The 18,270-nt window shown below is 40.8% G+C and overlaps 5 protein-coding genes across 5 annotated transcripts in view; all 5 read right to left on the reverse strand.

Moving 5' to 3' along the window:
- LOC310993089 (protocadherin gamma-C5-like) overlaps positions 1-18,270 on the reverse strand; it is a gene marked incomplete at its 5' end in the record, with an annotated part of 337,145 nt that overhangs the window by 196,119 nt on the left and 122,756 nt on the right. The gene's annotated exons all lie outside the window — the stretch shown is intronic.
- Positions 560-3,058, reverse strand: LOC310992882 (protocadherin gamma-A3-like; the record flags this gene model as incomplete). The annotated part of the gene is made up of 1 exon (XM_083981111.1): positions 560-3,058. The coding sequence occupies one exon, from the start codon at positions 3,056-3,058 to the stop codon at positions 560-562; it is 2,499 nt and encodes an 832-aa protein (XP_083837237.1).
- LOC310993090 (protocadherin gamma-A3-like) lies at positions 4,280-6,733 on the reverse strand (the record flags this gene model as incomplete). The annotated part of the gene is made up of 1 exon (XM_083981360.1): positions 4,280-6,733. The coding sequence occupies one exon, from the start codon at positions 6,731-6,733 to the stop codon at positions 4,280-4,282; it is 2,454 nt and encodes an 817-aa protein (XP_083837486.1).
- On the reverse strand, positions 7,474-9,894 carry LOC310993096 (protocadherin gamma-A2-like; the record flags this gene model as incomplete). Its single annotated transcript, XM_083981366.1, has 1 exon — positions 7,474-9,894. The coding sequence occupies one exon, from the start codon at positions 9,892-9,894 to the stop codon at positions 7,474-7,476; it is 2,421 nt and encodes an 806-aa protein (XP_083837492.1).
- On the reverse strand, positions 14,049-16,514 carry LOC310992883 (protocadherin beta-15-like; the record flags this gene model as incomplete). The annotated part of the gene is made up of 1 exon (XM_083981112.1): positions 14,049-16,514. The coding sequence occupies one exon, from the start codon at positions 16,512-16,514 to the stop codon at positions 14,049-14,051; it is 2,466 nt and encodes an 821-aa protein (XP_083837238.1).

Below are 18,270 nucleotides of genomic sequence, written 5' to 3' on the forward strand. Positions count from 1 at the left end.
TCAAAAGGTAAAATGAAAAACGATCAGTAAAAGAGAACAAAAAATATAATTCTTGTTCTCCATCATTTCACCCACAGTACATTTGCTGGTAAGGGTAATTAAGTGCTCTCTAGGATAAATTCAAATGAAACGACTCTGTGCTTAGACACGTTCAAAGATGTGCACAGAAAAGTGATGAAGAAGGTTATTCGGGTTCAACCGTCAAAGAGAAACTACATGCAGGCTCTGATTTAAACTGTAAATCATCGTTGAAATTATAATATTATAACGCCATTATATGCCACGGGAGAATATTGTATAAATAATGAAAAAAAAGAACACTAACAAACGTATCACAGAAGGGTGAAATTTGAACATTGTAAATGAAAAATTACTCCAATAACTCTCCCCGAAAATGTATTTTTACTGCATAGTTATGCAGTGGTTGCATAACACTGTTCGCTAGGGTTCCGATTAGAATCACATTCTTTCCAATGACGTAGAGATGAAAACAATGAAAGCAACAGCATTTCTGTTGCATGACGCATACTGAGAAACTGTCCATGGTGCTGAAAACAACTTAGGTGCAATACAATTCCTTACATGAAGACGGGTAAACAATGAGGGCAAAGGTGAGCAACATAATTGAACTGACCTCTAGAGGAGAGTCTGGTTCATCCAGGATGCTCTTTTCATTCTGTATCCGCTGCATTGTCCCTGTAGAGCTGGGGTCCATTATCAGCACGTTCTGACTACCAGCTCTGCCGAACTTACAGTCACTCTTTCTGGAGTCAGTGGTCCTGCACACCTCGTAATTGTACACGTGCTGGAGAGTTCCTGTCCCCAAAGTGTCTGAGTAACGTGGTGGATAATATGGAATCACAGGGAGATTGGAGTGATACATGATGCGAGACTGTCTCCACCTGTAGATTTTCACTGATATAATCACCACTAAACACGTGATGAAGAGGAAGGAAACTACAGTCAGAGCCAACACTAAGTAAAAAGTCAGGTTGTCATTGTACTCCTTGTCGTGGGGAAAGTCAGTGAACTCCGACAGCACTTCAGGGAAGCTGTCCGCCACCGCCACGTTAACAATGACTGTAGCTGAACGAGAGGGCTGTCCGTTGTCCTCCACTATAACAGTCAGTCTCTGTTTGACTGCATCTTTATCAGTGACTTGGCGGATAGTTCTTATTTCTCCATTCTGTAAGCCCACTTCAAACAGCGCCCTGTCTGTGGCTTTCTGCAGTTTATAGGAGAGCCAGGCATTTTGTCCAGAGTCCACATCAACAGCCACCACTTTAGTCACCAGATAGCCCACATCTGCTGAACGAGGCACCATTTCAGCCACCAGAGAGCCGCCAGTCTGGACTGGGTAGAGAACCTGAGGAGGGTTGTCGTTCTGGTCCTGGATCAGTATTTTCACAGTCACGTTACTACTGAGTGGAGGAGAGCCTCCATCCTGAGCTTTGACCACCAGTTCAAACTGTTTAATTTGTTCATAATCGAAGGAGCGAACCGCGCTAACAACTCCACTTTCAGAGTTTAAAGACACAAAAGAAGAAACTGGACTACCACTGATCTGTGTGTCCTCTAAAAGATAGGATATTCTGGCGTTTTGGTTCCAATCAGAGTCCCTTGCGCTCACAGCAAATATTGAAACCCCGGGAGAATTATTCTCTGGGATGTAAGCAGAATATCTACTTTTATCAAATAACGGTGCGTTGTCGTTCACGTCAGATATTTTAAGATGTAATTTTGTTGAGCTAGAAAGAGGGGGAGATCCAAAATCAGTGGCTGTTATTGTTATGTTATATTCTGAGATAGATTCGCGATCAAAATGTTGATCTGAGACCAAATTATAATAGTTGGTTAAAGATGACTCGATTTTAAAGGGAAGTTTACCACCTATTGAACATTTGATTTGCCCATTTTTCTCAGAATCTGCATCTTTTACATTCAAAATAGCAACAGTTGTACCAGGATGTACGTCTTCAGATACTGGACTAGAAAATGACATAATACTTATAACTGGGGCATTGTCATTCACATCAATAACATCAAATATTACTTTACTAGTCCCGATCAGCCCACCATAATCCTTTGCCTCTACTCTTACCTCATATTTACGGTCTTTCTCATAATCTATTTGTCCAGACACAAAAATAGTTCCTGTCTTTTCATCAACACTGAAAATATCCGCTGCGTCTCCTTTCATCTTAGATAAACTATAAATAATGAGACCATTAGAACCACTGTCTGCATCTGTAGCATTTACGGTAATAATACTTGTGCCTTTCATGGTATTTTCCATAACAGATGCCTTATACACCGATTGATTGAACACTGGGATATTGTCATTGGCATCTAAAACAGTGACATCTATATTGACTGTACCTGATCTCTGTGGTGTTCCTCCGTCTACTGCGATTAATTTTAAAGTCACATGTGCACGTTGTTCCCTGTCTAATGGCTTCTGAAGCACCATTTCAACATATTTACTTCCGTCTGGATTCGCATGTTGTTTCAAAATAAAATTTTCGTTTGGTGACAAAACATAATCTTCTAACGCGTTCTGGCCCACGTCTAGATCCTCCGCACTTTGCAGTGGAAACTGTACTCCCACTACTGCTGACTCACTTATTTCAAAACTGATGGGTTTTTCTTTATTTGGGAAGACGGGAGCGTGATCATTTATATCCAAAACCTCGACAGTTATTCTGTGCAGTTCCATAGGATTTTCTAAAATCACCTCAAAGCTGAAACTACACGGTGTTACGTCTCCACAAAGCTGCTCGCGGTCAATTCTCTCACTCACGACTAGAATCCCTTTGTCTGTCTTCAGTTCGGTGTACTGGATGCTTTCTCCGGTCACGATGCGGGCCCGCCCTGAACGAAGTCTCTTCAGATCCAAACCCAGATCCTGCGCTACATTACCAATAACCGAGCCTTTCTTCATCTCCTCTGGAATAGAATAACGAATCTGGCCACCTGCCAAAGCAACAAGATGAAGCAGCAACATAAGCAGTCCTATTTGACGTCGCAAGACACCAAGCAATCGCCATCTTTCGGACATGTATGTAGATCTTCGAGGTGCCATCATGGCGACAAAAAAAAAAACACGAATGTAGTCTAATTTAAATCCAATGGAAATTATATGGTGAAGCTGGTCCTTACATATCCGTTTCCTCTTTGCATCGAAACACGTTATCAAGGTTTACGTGAAACACTGTGAGACCCTGTTTGCCTCAAACTCCGACAAACACAGAGGCTGCCTCTCTGTGTAGTCAGTCAGGGGATGGACTAAATGACGACAGAATATAGAAAATATTTTTACTGACCAACAGCGTCACTTAGAGCCTAAATGGTGAACACCAAGTAAAGCCATGACTGCAGCTTATTGACAGACAGAAAGAGTGATAAGTATTTCTCCGTTTTACAGAAAAAAAGGTAATACTGCCAAAAAAAAAGCTAGTTTTACCACATTACGTTAATGTACTTGTCGACATACACTTACACTACACTGTAAAGAAACGAATCCATCAAGCAGCCATTCTTGCAGGAAATAAAACACCCACACGATATGTTCTTTGTATTAAACATTATGTCTTCATTGTGTAAGGACAATAATGTCCCCACAAGCATTTGGTTTCCATGTGTTCCCCTGAGGCTAATGTAGGAATTAAGATGACCACTGTGTCATACGTTAATAAACAGTTTTATTCAAGGACTACTAATAGGAATATGAAACAGGGTATAGTGTAAGTTTCATACATCACTCAAACACATGACTGCAACTAAAGATGTGGACATCAGGTCGACTGACATGTTGCTTTAACGTGTTTATGGTTTTTGATAGTCCGCAGTGATATTTCAATTTGTTGATGATGAAAACAATCTTAACCAGGCCTTAACTAAAATGTGGACCATTTAATACTGCTATTATCCATTCTAAACCACACTTTCACAATCATTAAAAAACGAAGAAATTAACCAAATGAAAAGCAGTTTTAGAAATTGTGGCCAACACGAACTTTATACACAAAATCTACTTCTGTCATTCAAAATGTTTACATAATGGTATAGTATGCAGTTTTACAGCTGTGAGCCATCCTTTCTATTCCTAAAATTAGCAAGAGGTTTGCAGAGGCAGAACACGAAAAAATGCCTTAAACCAGTTGAGCTGTCCATGGTGCTGAAAGTGGAGGACTGTATAAGTGCCTATTACCAATTCAACTACAAACAGTCACATACATCAACAAAAACCAGAGACATACGCACAAGTGAAGTTAATCTGTCAACTAACCTCTAGGGGAGAGTCTGGTTCATCCAGGATGCTCTTTTCATTCTGTATCCGCTGCATCGTCCCTGTAGAGCTGGGGTCCATTATCAGCACGTTCTGACTACCACCTCTGCCGAACTTACAGTCACTCTTTCTGGAGTCAGTCGTCCTGCACACCTCGTAATTGTACACGTGCTGGAGAGTCCCTGTCCCCAAAGTGTCTGAGTAACGTGGTGGATAATATGGAATCACAGGGAGACTGGAGTGATACAGGATGCGAGACTGTCTCCATCTGTAGATTTTCACTGATATAATCACCACTAAACACGTGATGAAGAGGAAGGAAACTACAGCCAGAGCCAACACTAAGTAAAAAGTCAGGTTGTCATTGTACTCCTTGTCGTGGGGAAAGCCAGTGAACTCCGACAGCACTTCAGGGAAGCTGTCCGCCACCGCCACGTTAACAATGACTGTAGCTGAACGAGAGGGCTGTCCGTTGTCCTCCACTATAACATTCAGTCTCTGTTTGACTGTATCTTTATCAGTGACCTGGCGGATAGTTCTTATTTCTCCATTCTGTAAGCCCACTTCAAACAGCGCCCTATCCGTGGCTTTCTGCAGTTTATAGGAGAGCCAGGCATTTTGTCCAGAGTCCACATCAACAGCCACCACTTTAGTCACCAGATAGCCCACATCTGCTGAACGAGGCACCATTTCAGCCACCAGAGAGCCACCAGTCTGGACTGGGTAGAGAACCTGAGGAGGGTTGTCGTTCTGGTCCTGGATCAGTATTTTCACAGTCACGTTACTATTGAGTGGAGGAGAGCCTCCATCCTGAGCTTTGATAATGAAAACCAGTTCTTTCATCTGCTCATAATCAAATGAGCGAACTGCAAAAATGACTCCGTTTTCTGCATTTACAGAAACATACTGAGATACAGGAGATCCACTTATCTCACATTCTTCTAAAATATAAGAAACACGGGCGTTCTGGTTTTCATCGGGATCTTTAGCATGAACCCTTAAGACAGACGCACCCGGAGAGTTATTCTCTGGAATCAACGCACTGTACACTCTTTGTGGAAACACGGGGGGGTTGTCATTGACATCCGAGACCTTTAGATAAAAGGTTCTTTTAGATGAGAGGGGAGGTGATCCTGAATCTGAGGCAATAATAGTGATGTTACACTCCGACAGATGTTCACGATCTAATGCCGCATCTGTTATTACTGCATAATAATTTCTTACGTTTGATTTTATTTTAAACGGAACACCGCCTTCGATCATACACTTTACCTGGCCGTTTTCACCCGAATCAGCGTCTTTAACATTTATCATACCGATAGTAGTACCAACAGGGGAGTCTTCAGATACAGGGCTAGTGAATGACATAACGTTAATAACCGGAACGTTATCATTTACATCGATAATCTCAATTTCAATTTTGCTCGAATCTGTCAGTCCTCCTTGATCTTTAGCTTCAACTCTGAATTCAATTTTTTTGTCTTTTTCATAGTCTATTTCCTTTGCTACATAAATTCTTCCTGTAGTGTCATCTATTTCGAACAAATCAGCTACCCCTGCTCTTGATTTTGAGAAGGAAAACGTTACCCTGCCGTTTGAACCACTATCTACGTCGCTTGCATTCACAGTAACAATGTGTGTGCCTTTTGGTGCATTTTCAATCACAGTGGCTTTATACACCGGTTGATTAAACACAGGAGCATTATCATTGGCATCCAAAATGTTTACATCTATATTTACTGTACCTGATCTCTGTGGATTTCCGCCGTCAACGGCTAACAATTTAAGAGACAGGCGTGGCTGCTCCTCTCTGTCTAAAGGTTTCTGAAGCACCATTTCAGCATATTTACTTCCGTCGGGATTAACGTGTTGTTTCAAAGCAAAATTGTCGTTCGGTGTTAAAATGTAGTTCTGTAGACCATTATCCCCAACATCAGCATCGTCAGCACTCTCTAAAACAAAACGAGAGCCAAGTGCAGCTGACTCGCTTATTTCAAACTCTACATGACTGTTTTGGAAAGTGGGAGCGTTGTCATTTACGTCCAATACCTCTATGGTCACAGGGTGCAACTCCATTGGCTTTTCCAGTAAAATCTCAAAGGTGAAGCTGCACGGTGTCACGTCTCCACAAAGCTGCTCACGGTCTATCCTCTCATTCACGACTAAAGTCCCTTTGTCTGTCTTCAGCTCGGTGTACTGGATGTTTTCTCCGGTCACGATGCGGGCCCCACCAGAACGAAGCCTTCTAAGATCTAAACCAAGATCTTGTGCCACATTACCAACAAGCGACCCTTTCTTCATTTCTTCTGGGATCGAGTACCGGATCTGTCCCTCCGTTTGAATGAGAAACACAAACTGTAACATAAACAGATACACTGCCCCTCGCAATCGTCCAGAAAACCGCCATCTTAGACCCCTATCTCGATGAGGTTCTTTAAAAGCCATATTGCCTTCAAGCAAAGCAAAAACGGAAGGTGGGTTTGAATTCAAGAAGAAGAAAAAAACACATACAGTATACTCCAAGTTAAATAGATAGGAGCTGAGATGAAGCGTATGTCCAGTAAGCCACAGCTTGTATGACGACCATCTCATAAAAACGCAGTGACAGGGGAGGGAAAGCGCCTGCCTCACAATGCAAGGTTGAATTGATTTACCAGGCAACAGCGTCACTTAGAGGCTAAAATAGAAACTCGTGTTACCAGATATCCAACACCATTGTTTTTGTGGTCCGGATGATATTCTTATGATGACGCCCTTTCAATAGAAATTATTGTTGCTTTTTAAATGTCTATTTTTATACATAGTTTTTTGTAATTGCTGGCGTTTTGTGATGTGGACAGCAAAGTAAGAATTTCATTGTCAGGGAAACTCACCTTTCCACTGTACAAATGACAATAAACACTTTTGACTTTTGAAAATGTATGATTAATTATGACTTGCTTCGCTGGGAATTAAAGTTTCCTTAAGAATATCAGAAAGGAAATATTTTAACAGAAAAATATTGTTTCTCCATTGCGTTCCTTGTCTTGTTTACGTCAACACGTAAAAATGCCTTAAACCAGCTGAGCTGTCCAAGGTGCTGAAAGTGGGGGAATGTATAAGCGCCTATTACCAATTCAACTACAAACAGTCATATACATCAACAAAAACCAGAGACATACAGACGCACAAGTGAAGGTAATCTGTCAACTGACCTCTAGAGGAGAGTCTGGTTCATCCAGGATGCTCTTTTCATTCTGTATCCGCTGCATCGTCCCTGTAGAGCTGGGGTCCATTATCAGCACGTTCTGACTACCAGCTCTGCCGAACTTACAGTCACTCTTTCTGGAGTCAGTCGTCCTGCACACCTCGTAATTGTACACGTGCTGGAGAGTCCCTGTCCCCAAAGTGTCTGAGTAACGTGGTGGATAATATGGAATCACAGGGAGACTGGAGTGATACAGGATGCGAGACTGTCTCCATCTGTAGATTTTCACTGATATAATCACCACTAAACACGTGATGAAGAGGAAGGAAACTACAGCCAGAGCCAACACTAAGTAAAAAGTCAGGTTGTCATTGTACTCCTTGTCGTGGGGAAAGTCAGTGAACTCCGACAGCACTTCAGGGAAGCTGTCCGCCACCGCCACGTTAACAATGACTGTAGCTGAACGAGAGGGCTGTCCGTTGTCCTCCACTATAACAGTCAGTCTTTGTTTGACTGCATCTTTATCAGTGACCTGGCGGATAGTTCTTATTTCTCCATTCTGTAAGCCCACTTCAAACAGCGCCCTGTCTGTGGCTTTCTGCAGTTTATAGGAGAGCCAGGCATTTTGTCCCGAGTCTACATCAACAGCCACCACTTTAGTCACCAGATAGCCCACATCTGCTGAACGAGGCACCATTTCAGCCACCAGAGAGCCACCAGTCTGGACTGGGTAGAGAACCTGAGGAGGGTTGTCGTTCTGGTCCTGAACACGCACAATTACTGTTGTGTTGCTACTTAGTGGTGGGGAGCCTCCATCTTGCGCTTTAACTTGTATTTTGTACTCTTTGACTTGCTCATAATCAAGTGAACGCAAAGACTGAATCACTCCACTCTCCGTATTAATGGAGAAATAGGACGAGACAGGACTTCCATTAATGTCGCTGTCAACGAGAAAATAAGATATGCGCGCATTCTGACTGTTATCAGGATCAGTCGCGTGGATCTGCAACAGAGCGACACCAGGAGAATTGTTTTCTATTACTTGAGTGCTGTAAATACTTTGGTTGAACGCCGGTGCGTTGTCGTTAATATCAGTCACTTCTAAAACCACAACTTTGTTGCTTGATAAGGCAGGGAAGCCCTCATCTGTGGCAGTGAGAGTGATATTGTACCTGGAACGCTTTTCTCGGTCGAGTTTTTGCTCCGTGACCAATGTATAATAGTTTCTGAGAGATGATTTAATTCTGAAAGGTAGATTTTCATCTATATTTAAATTAACATGTCCGTTTTTACCGGAATCTTTATCTTGGACGCTAATCAATGCCACAACTGTACCAGGAGCAGAATCCTCCGAAATCTTACCCGAATACGAAGCCATTGTAATTACTGGACTGTTGTCATTCACATCTACTATCTCTATACCTAATTTGCTGGCGCCCACTAAACCCCATGGGTCTTTTGCTTGAAGGTTTATTTCGTAATATGGAGACACCTCGTAATCAATGTCACCAATTAGTGTAACCTCTCCCGTGTAAGAATTTATTTCGAAAGGACAGGGAGAATCTTCCTCCAAGTGTGTGAACAAATATGTCACGTTACCATTATAACCTTGGTCTACATCAACAGCACTGACAGTCGCGATAATTGTGCCTCGCAAGACATTTTCCAATACAGAAACTTTGTAGAGAGACTGCGTAAAAACTGGTGCGTTGTCGTTTGCGTCCAAAACAGACACATGTATCTTCACAGTCCCAGACCTCTGCGGCTCACCACCATCGACAGCCGTTAATATGAGCATATGTTCGCTTTGCTTCTCGCGATCCAAAGCACTCTGAAGCATCATTTCAGCATATTTACTCCCGTCTGATCGAGTGTGTTGTTTGAGAACAAAATGATCGTTTGTTTTCAAAGAGTAACTTTGAAGTGAATTTATTCCTACATCTGGATCGGCTGCGCTATCAAGCAAAAATACAGTCCCTGTGGGCGTCGATTCGCTTATTTCTAATTTAATTTCCTTTTTGGGAAAAGCAGGAGCGTGGTCGTTAACATCCTGTATTTCTATGGTAATAGAAAACAATTCAAGTGGTTCCTCTAAGACAATTTCTAGGCTAAAGCTACACGGGGATTTCTTGGCGCATAATTTTTCTCTGTCAATTCTTTCATTAACGATAATATGCCCTTTGTTCTGGTTCAGCAGGACATACTGGTGATCGCCATCGACAACAAGGCGAGCCCGGCCGGAGACCAACCTTTTTACATCCAGGCCCAGGTCTTTTGCAACATCTCCGACAAATAGCCCTTTCCTCATCTCCTCTGGAACAGAATAACGAATTTGTCCATTTACCGCAGCAACAACGCAGAAAACCAAAATGGAGAAGGTCCAATCCACTGAGGCGATTTTGCTCCTTCGACTATCCATTTTCCCCAATAAACGTCAGATCCAGATAAAACCCAATTATCAATAGGAAGGGCGACCTGTCTCGCTCGCCATATCATATGTATTTTGGAGTCTTATCAAAAATCTACACCCACAGCTTTTGTGCGCACAATCATCGTCCATTCCCCTGAAAGGCGGGTGGGGACTTGGTGTCTCTGATGAGGCCGATGTTGTACCAGTAGTATCCTTAGGCAACAGCACCACCAACAGTGACTAAGTTAAACAACACCAACAGACCAGACTCATATTGTCTATCTAGTCAGTGTATCTACTGTACAAGCCATCATCAGGTTATATCAGATCCTGCCTAATGTTAAGCATTGCAGAGCTTCAACACTAACATCTCTGTCTTTTGTATTATTTTAGTGGCTAAAAGCAACCACACAATTTCCCTCCAGGTCCTTACATAAACATAAAACTGTTCCATAATCTCATATGAGACTTTATGAGGATAGATAGATAGATAGATAGATAGATAGATAGATAGATAGATAGATAGATAGATAGATAGATAGATAGATAGATAGATAGATAGATAGATAGATAGATAGATAGATAGATAGATAGATAGATAATCCCCTCTCTCTTCATCCAATCTAACTGATGAGTACAGTGACCTACATTTGAGCAGTGGAATTAACAGTTAGTGTGACAGTATTGCAACACTCATCCATAAGCATGTGCAATAAGGGTCAATGTCATAGCCATATAATTGTTGTTGCATGTACCTAGTGAAAATGCTTTTGGGTCATGTTGGTGCTTGCATTGCCCCATGCTCAAACACAAAATATCAGTATATGCAGCTGCAGAGCAAAACATTCTGCACATCATGATTGTGCATTATTCAGGGAATGACTGCACAGCAGCAGCCAGGATTATTAATATTTATGTAATTTAAAGCCTAGGGTAGAATCTACCAGAACACAGAAATAAGGGCAATGCAGCTGCTTGGGCTACATGACTCCAAGTTAAAAATCGCTGTCTTGCATGGATTGAAAAAAACTAAGCACCATCTGAGAAAAAACACTGTCTTATTCATAATGCTGGGGATATCAGTGGGTTTCAGCAAAATGTATGTGTGCTGAAAAGAAGATATAGAGAAAAAGAGATAAAGAGAAGAGATGGAAAATGGAGACTCATTCTAGGTCAACTCATATATTGATTATGGTAGTTGTGTGTGGGGGGTTGATGAGGCTATAATACTAACATAACAGAGCAAAAAGTAGTGTGGGATAGTGTGTGAGGTAGTGTGAGAGAAAGGACAACAAAAAAAATTATCTTACCTGTTCGATCAAATTGGAGGTTTCATACAGGAAGAGCAACAAGGAAGAAAGGAGAGAAAAAAGATAAACGTTAGTATAAATCAAACAAATTCTGAAAAATGAATTTTCATCAGATTCGGTGACACCATTATACTCATATGCATCATCTACATGTTACACTGTGATGTTGAAAAACTTCCTCGCAGCGGTCATCATGTACAAAGTGCCACTGGAAAATGGCTGGTTTCACCAAGATACATGTAATAAGTGTGTTTGGTAAATAATAATAAAACACTGTCAACCAAGATCATGTTCCAGATGGCTCAGCTATGTCCACATTCCCTCCTCTCTAGAAGCTCTAATTTAACCTGCATTGAGAAACCTTTAGGAAACTTTCAGAATTAAAGTTTGTCTGTTTTGGGCAATTTAATTACGTTTACGTTAAATTATTCCCTAATTACCAGAGCTCATCACTTACACCAGACCATTATTTTGGGTTTCAATGTATTATCAACTCAGGTGAATTATCTGCTAGAATCATGAATTTGCTGTCTACTTAGTCACTATGTAAACAACAAAAAAATGTATCATTCATCATTCCTATAAAGAGAAAAAAAGATACTCCTTGAATTTGTGATATGTTGCAGTGGTTTTCCAAAATTGTATCTCCTGCCTTGCACGTATAAACTGATCTGCACATGCAAATCAAAGACACTGGACTAATTGCCACGCATCAGCCATTCTGTTGACACATTTTCTACCATTCTCAAATTGTGCCAACTACACTATAAAGGGTGCTCTTATGACCCAGATTCAATGACGGAAAAAAAAAAAAAAAAAAGATTAGGCACTGCTTGTTTTCCTCCTCTTACCACATCTGAAATTAGGGGCACAAATGGGCCTCCAGGGATAACAACAAAATGAACACAAGTGAATTCACATGGGAATTCTTTTAATGACAAAAAATGCTTCACTACCATGACACAGTCAGTATCAGGCAGACACACACACACACACACACACACACACACACACACACACACACACACACACACACACACACACACACACACACACACACACACACACACACATTATGTAACGCAGATACATCGCTATTTAACTGTTGTATAAGACTAACCAATGACCTGAGTGAAGCATTCATAACTGTTTTTAGTTGCATGTTTATAGTTGAAATCTTTGCATCACTATGTTAGAAGTTTTCTTTGAGTCTTATTGTGTGTTAGTCTCAAAAAAATTTTTACTTGAAAAAGAAAGGGGGAAAAAAACTTTCCTAAATGATTAGTATCGATTGAGCTACTTGCCTCCTGTGATAGGCTGGTTTTGTATAGTATTTAAGCAAAGTGTCACATCAAAATGAAAATTAATTTATGCCAGTTATTGCAATTATAAGATCTGCAACTTCAAAAAGAAATGCAATTATTACTCTGTTTCAGTTATTTGTCTTTTTAAGTTATGTCATATCTTATGAAATGTTCCCTATTCAACTTCAAGTTGTTACACTAGCTACTAACACACACTTAAAGTTGAGTCTTTTGAGTACAGCATATTTAATTGAATCATGTCTAATATCACTTAAAGAGGGCAACAATACTCTGAAACATGTCATCTTTACACTGAAAGGGTAAAATCTCAATAGATGAAAAATGTGTATGAACTGGGCTTTCATGCTTAGCATGCATGCAAATCTTTGTTGGGGTTCAAGTTTCATCTGTCCTTGTTTCTTGTATTGTTTGTTTATTTTTATGATAACTGTCTGTTTTACTTTCTGTAATTAATGTCTTTCTCCCATGTGTTTTACAAGTTCTGTGCAAAAGGTCACTTGACCAGTGGAGAAGTGGATCACAATCTTCTCTTAATGTTTATTTTTCATTAAATACATACAATCTCTTCACATAATGTTCAATTCATGGCATGTTGCACAGGGCATTTTCATTTCTTTATCACACAGCAAACCATGTGTAATTTTGTCAAAACAATAACAGCAATATCAAAACTTGGCTCAAATGTTATAATAGCCTAGTCAGTGGCATGTAAGTGAAGTAAGTAAAAGACGTTTCCATACAAAACTATAATAAAAAAGAGGCAAAGACAAGTACACCAAAGACAAAGTAAAACATTTATATCTTAGATTATATTCCCACAACCATGTAGTCCGAGAAAACACATGGAATAGTCAAAGAGGATGTTTTTAATGCAGTAAATGAAACACATCAACCATATGTAGGCTCATCATTTAAATGGTTGCATATGTCTTCTCAAGAGACAATCCAATATTCATGTTTGAACCTTTTTTTGGGAAACAGGAGTTACTCACACTTATATGTTGTTCTTAAATAGTTAAGCTATGGCAAAAATGCATATTTGCAGATGATGAGGGGAAACAAAACATAAGTAATCGGGACAAGAGACAGGCTGACAAAGAGATAGTGTCTGTCTGATGACACAGTAAAGGACTGAAGTGAGGCAGGCAAACAAAACAAGCCTGACTAAAGTTGCCACAAACTGTATAAAGCAAACTTTGTTAGTTTTCCATATCAACAACAATAAAATAATAATTGCTTTATATTATTTTGAAAAATATTCCAGAAGATAGGCCAGGTTAAGAGTCCTTGTTCATATCAGATCATGCAGGAATGAAGTGGAACCATTACAAATTATCCAAGGCTACTACAAAACATTTTGATGCACTAACAGCATTTACATGCATAAATACTTGTGTACAAAAGTTTTAAGATAGATCTTAAACATAATAGAACAAAAAATGTGGGGAAAATGTGCTAAATGTTATGAATAATCAATTTGACAGTCAAAAAGTCTAAATTAAATTGATGACACGGAATATTTCGACTCTCATTTGACCACGTAGCACGGGTGAGGTGCACCTGTCCTCACCTTCAGACTAGCTCTATCTGTACTGGTGCGTCTTAGGGTGTTTTTCTGATAAGCTGCGCTCCTTTTCTTCAGTGTGTCAGTGTCTGTGCTTGAGCCAAAACGAAAATCACCTCTCCACGACCCAGTGGTCAAAAAGGGATCATACCGCTCATCTTTCAGTAGTGTCCCACAACGACTAAAATCTGTAAAGCTGGTGGGGCAGTAGGTGGTGGGGAAAACGGGGAGACTGGCGGTGGTTGAACGGTACACATAACTACGCCGACAGAGCTTAAAATAAAACACCCCACTGATTAAAAGGATGAAAAGGGACGAAACGGTTAACAGAGCAATAATCAAATAGAGCGTTAAGTTGTCGCTGTCCTGTGATTCATCAGCAAGCTCAAAAAGTTCACTTAAAACAGGAAGACCGTCACCAATCACTACGCTGACTGTAGCAGTGGCGGAGAGAGACTTCGACCCGTTATCCGCTATTAAAACGACAATAATTTGTTTCTGTTCGTCTTCCTCCATGAATGTTCGCATTGTTCTGATTTCTCCCGTGTGCAGACCTACTGTAAAGAGGTTAGGCTGAGTTTCTTTGATTATTCTGTAGGAGAGCCAGGCGTTATGGCCAGAGTCTGCGTCCACAGCCACCACTTTAGTAACCAGGTACCCTTTGGGTGCTTCTGCTGGCACAATGTCCTCAGCGATGAAGTTTGAGCTTTGCACAGGGTATAGCACAACAGGTGTATTGTCATTTTGGTCCTTAATAAAAACGTTTATTGTGCAAATAGTGGAGAGTGCGGGGTCACCTCCATCTCGAGCCGTCACCTTGATTTGGAAGTGGACTGACTGTTCGTAATCAAAGAGACGGGACGTAAACAGTTCTCCTGTTTCTGAGTTGATGGTGAGAAAAGAGGACACTTCTGACTTTGTGTCCTTTGATATTTGATACAGTACTTTAGCATTAGATCCAGCGTCCGTGTCCTCTGCTGTCACTTTCATCACAAATGTGCCAACGGGTTGGTTTTCCAAAATGTTGGCATTGTACTCACTTTGCGTAAAAGTTGGGCGGTTATCATTTACATCATTTACCACGATTGTTAAAACTTTTACACTGGATAATGGAGGAGAACCGGCGTCAGTGGCGGCGACTGTGATGTTGTATTCTGGTTGATGTTCTCTGTCTAATACTCCGTCAGTCACTAACATGTAATAGTTTTTCACCTCTGACACAAATTTAAATGGAACATTGTCAGAGATTGAACACGTGACGCGCCCACTGCTTCCAGTGTCCAAGTCATAAATATTAATCAGAGCAACCATAGTTCCTGGTTTAGAGTTTTCAGCCACATTAGAAGAGGCTGACTTTATTTCAATCACTGGTTTATTATCATTTACGTCAATGACATCGATTATAAGTTTGCAGTGAGAGGCCTGGCCGCCGCCATCTTTAGCTTGAACATCCAGCTCGTGCGTACTGGCCTCTTCATAATCAATAAGACCTGCCACCCGCACCTCTCCACTCACAGGGTTAATCTCAATAACTCCTGCCATCTTGTCTGACATGTGACTGAAGGAGTAGGTTATTTCTCCATAGACACCTTCATCTAAGTCTGTGGCATTAAGTGTGGCTATGACAGTTCCTACGGCGGAGTTCTCTGGCACAGACGCTTTGTAAACTCGTTGGCTAAAAACTGGGACATTGTCATTGGCGTCCAGAACACGGATCTGGATAGAAGCAGTTCCTGATCTGACTGGATTTCCCCCGTCAATTCCATTGATTTCCAGTATATGCTCAGCTTGTGCCTCCCGGTCCAACAGCTTTTTAAGAACTAGCTCCGGATAAGCATTACCGTTCAGTTGGGTCGTCATTAGCAGTGTAAAATGGTCGTTCGGGCTCAGTTTATATTCACGGACCGAGTTGCTTCCCAAATCGGGGTCATGCGCGCTCTCCAGTGGGAAGCGCCTGCCGAGAACAGTGGATTCCACTAAATCTAGTCGTATATCTCCTGCAGCAAAAACGGGGCTGTTGTCATTTATGTCAGTAATGTCCAAAACTAAACTATATGCTTGAAGGGGATCTTCAAGTAAGAGCTGATACTGGAGGATGCAGACGGCTGCTTGCGCGCAGAGCTCCTCTCGGTCTATCCGCTGGCTGATCAGGAGATTGCCCGACGCAGTGTCCAGTTCACACAGCTGGCTCGTTCCTTCTGCAACAACCCGGCCTCGTCGAGCATCAAGCTCTGTCACTTTCAGCCCCAGATCCCGCGCAACATTCCCGATAACAGACCCTCGCTGCATCTCCTCTGGAAGGACATAGCGGACCTCCCCAAACGAAACATCCAAAATGAGGCTAAACAACAAAAAACGCAGCCACCATTTTAAGTTTATTCGCTGGTCCGTTATGAAACATGCTTTCAGAAGCAAAAATACCGTCGACATTATGAATAAATACTAAACGTATACAGCCAAATATCCAACTGAAAAGGCTGCTGTAATGCAACGTTTCCCTGCTTCTCCAGCTGAGTTACTCATGCTCTATTAGGGAAGCTGTCAGCTTGGATTCCTCTCTCTATCCCCATTTCACCACTGCGCGCTCTCGTTCTCTCTCTCTGTATCTCTCTCTCTCTCTCTCTCCCTCTGTATCTGTATCTCTCTCTCTCTCTCGCTCTCTCTCTACACCCACACCAACACAACCACGCTTGCATACACAGCCCTTGGCTCTAACCCAATACTCCAGTTCCACTGACACAGATAGGGTGAGACACGCCATCGCATCCATGAGTCAGTGAGTCAGACATTATAAAAGAGCGTCCCCAAGAGCCTGAGAGGATAATTGCAACACTGGACCATATGGAAAAATATTTGTGCATTACATTTGTCTATATTATGAAACCAACTCACACAGCAGGTGACCAAGTTAAAATCTGGTAGAATCAGACTTTTTTTTAAAAACTTAATATAATTAAAGATTAAAAACATCTAAGTTTGAGGAAGCAGAAGATAAACAGTAAATGAATTTCACAAAAAAAAAATATAATACAATCCTAGAAAGTACTTTTGCAGTGAACATGACCTGTTTATATGTTCTTATATTGTTTGTGTTAAATTATACTCCTCATTTTAATTCCTCTGACACAATTATCTAACTATATCTATCACACTTACAATATTACTACAAGATGACAGTGTACTTTGCACACACACTTCTCCTAATATTACTCAGCAATAGTATGCTGGCCTGGAAACCAACAAGTGTTCTCAACATGTGGCTACAACTACAATTATCTCCTATGTTGCTGAGGAAAATAAGATGTTAATCCATTCCTGCTGTTTTAGTTTGTCCTCTGCACACCGATTGCAATCTGGTCTGGACAGAAAAAAATAGTACTGGATACTAAATCATCCACCCTACAACACAGGAGGCGGAGGGGAAATATCACTGCAGACCCATCACAGCCAATTACTGATTGATTAAATTTTGTCCTCTGGTAAGTGCTTGAGAGCACAAGACAAACAAGCAACACCCACCAACACAATTTCTTTCCAAAAGTCACACTTAGCTAGTTATAAAGGGCAATGTTTGTGACTACTGTAAACACTTAAGATATATTCCTCCATCAATATGGGCATTGTACAACTCTGAGTGAGGAGTAATTTATTATCCACACAGTATTATGCAATAGTGCCTCCAAAGAGGAAACCTACAGATGTCAGTAGAAGCTGCAGCTGGACTGACATTATGAACAATTAGCCACAGTGACACACAGAAAGTAAGATGCATGTTAAACACCTCAAAAATGCTATGAATGAGGGAGATCTTAAATATATCTTGACATTCATGGAACAACAAGACAGGATTGCTGCACCTGATAAACTTAAATTTCAGTCAAGTGAGTATAATTAGTTAATGCTAAAGATGTTCTACTGCTCCTGCTTAAAAACAAATGTAATAAAGATCTATACAGCTACTTTGAGTACTCTTTCAGTCTGATAGATGACTATTAAATGTAGAGATTCAATTTGAAATCAAAGAGAATAGTATTAGGGTATTGCAGAGTTTTTTTGTTTGTTTGTTTGTTTTTTCATTTAAGAGGAGAATAATGGTTGATACAATTGATCGAGATTTAGGAAACCATATTAACTTGAACAAAATAATATTAAAATAGTAATTAAACTGTTATGGGTCTTGTAACAA

The sequence above is a fragment of the Trachurus trachurus genome, assembly GCF_905171665.1.
Source record: "Trachurus trachurus genome assembly, chromosome: 10".
NCBI classification, from domain to species: domain Eukaryota; kingdom Metazoa; phylum Chordata; class Actinopteri; order Carangiformes; family Carangidae; genus Trachurus; species Trachurus trachurus.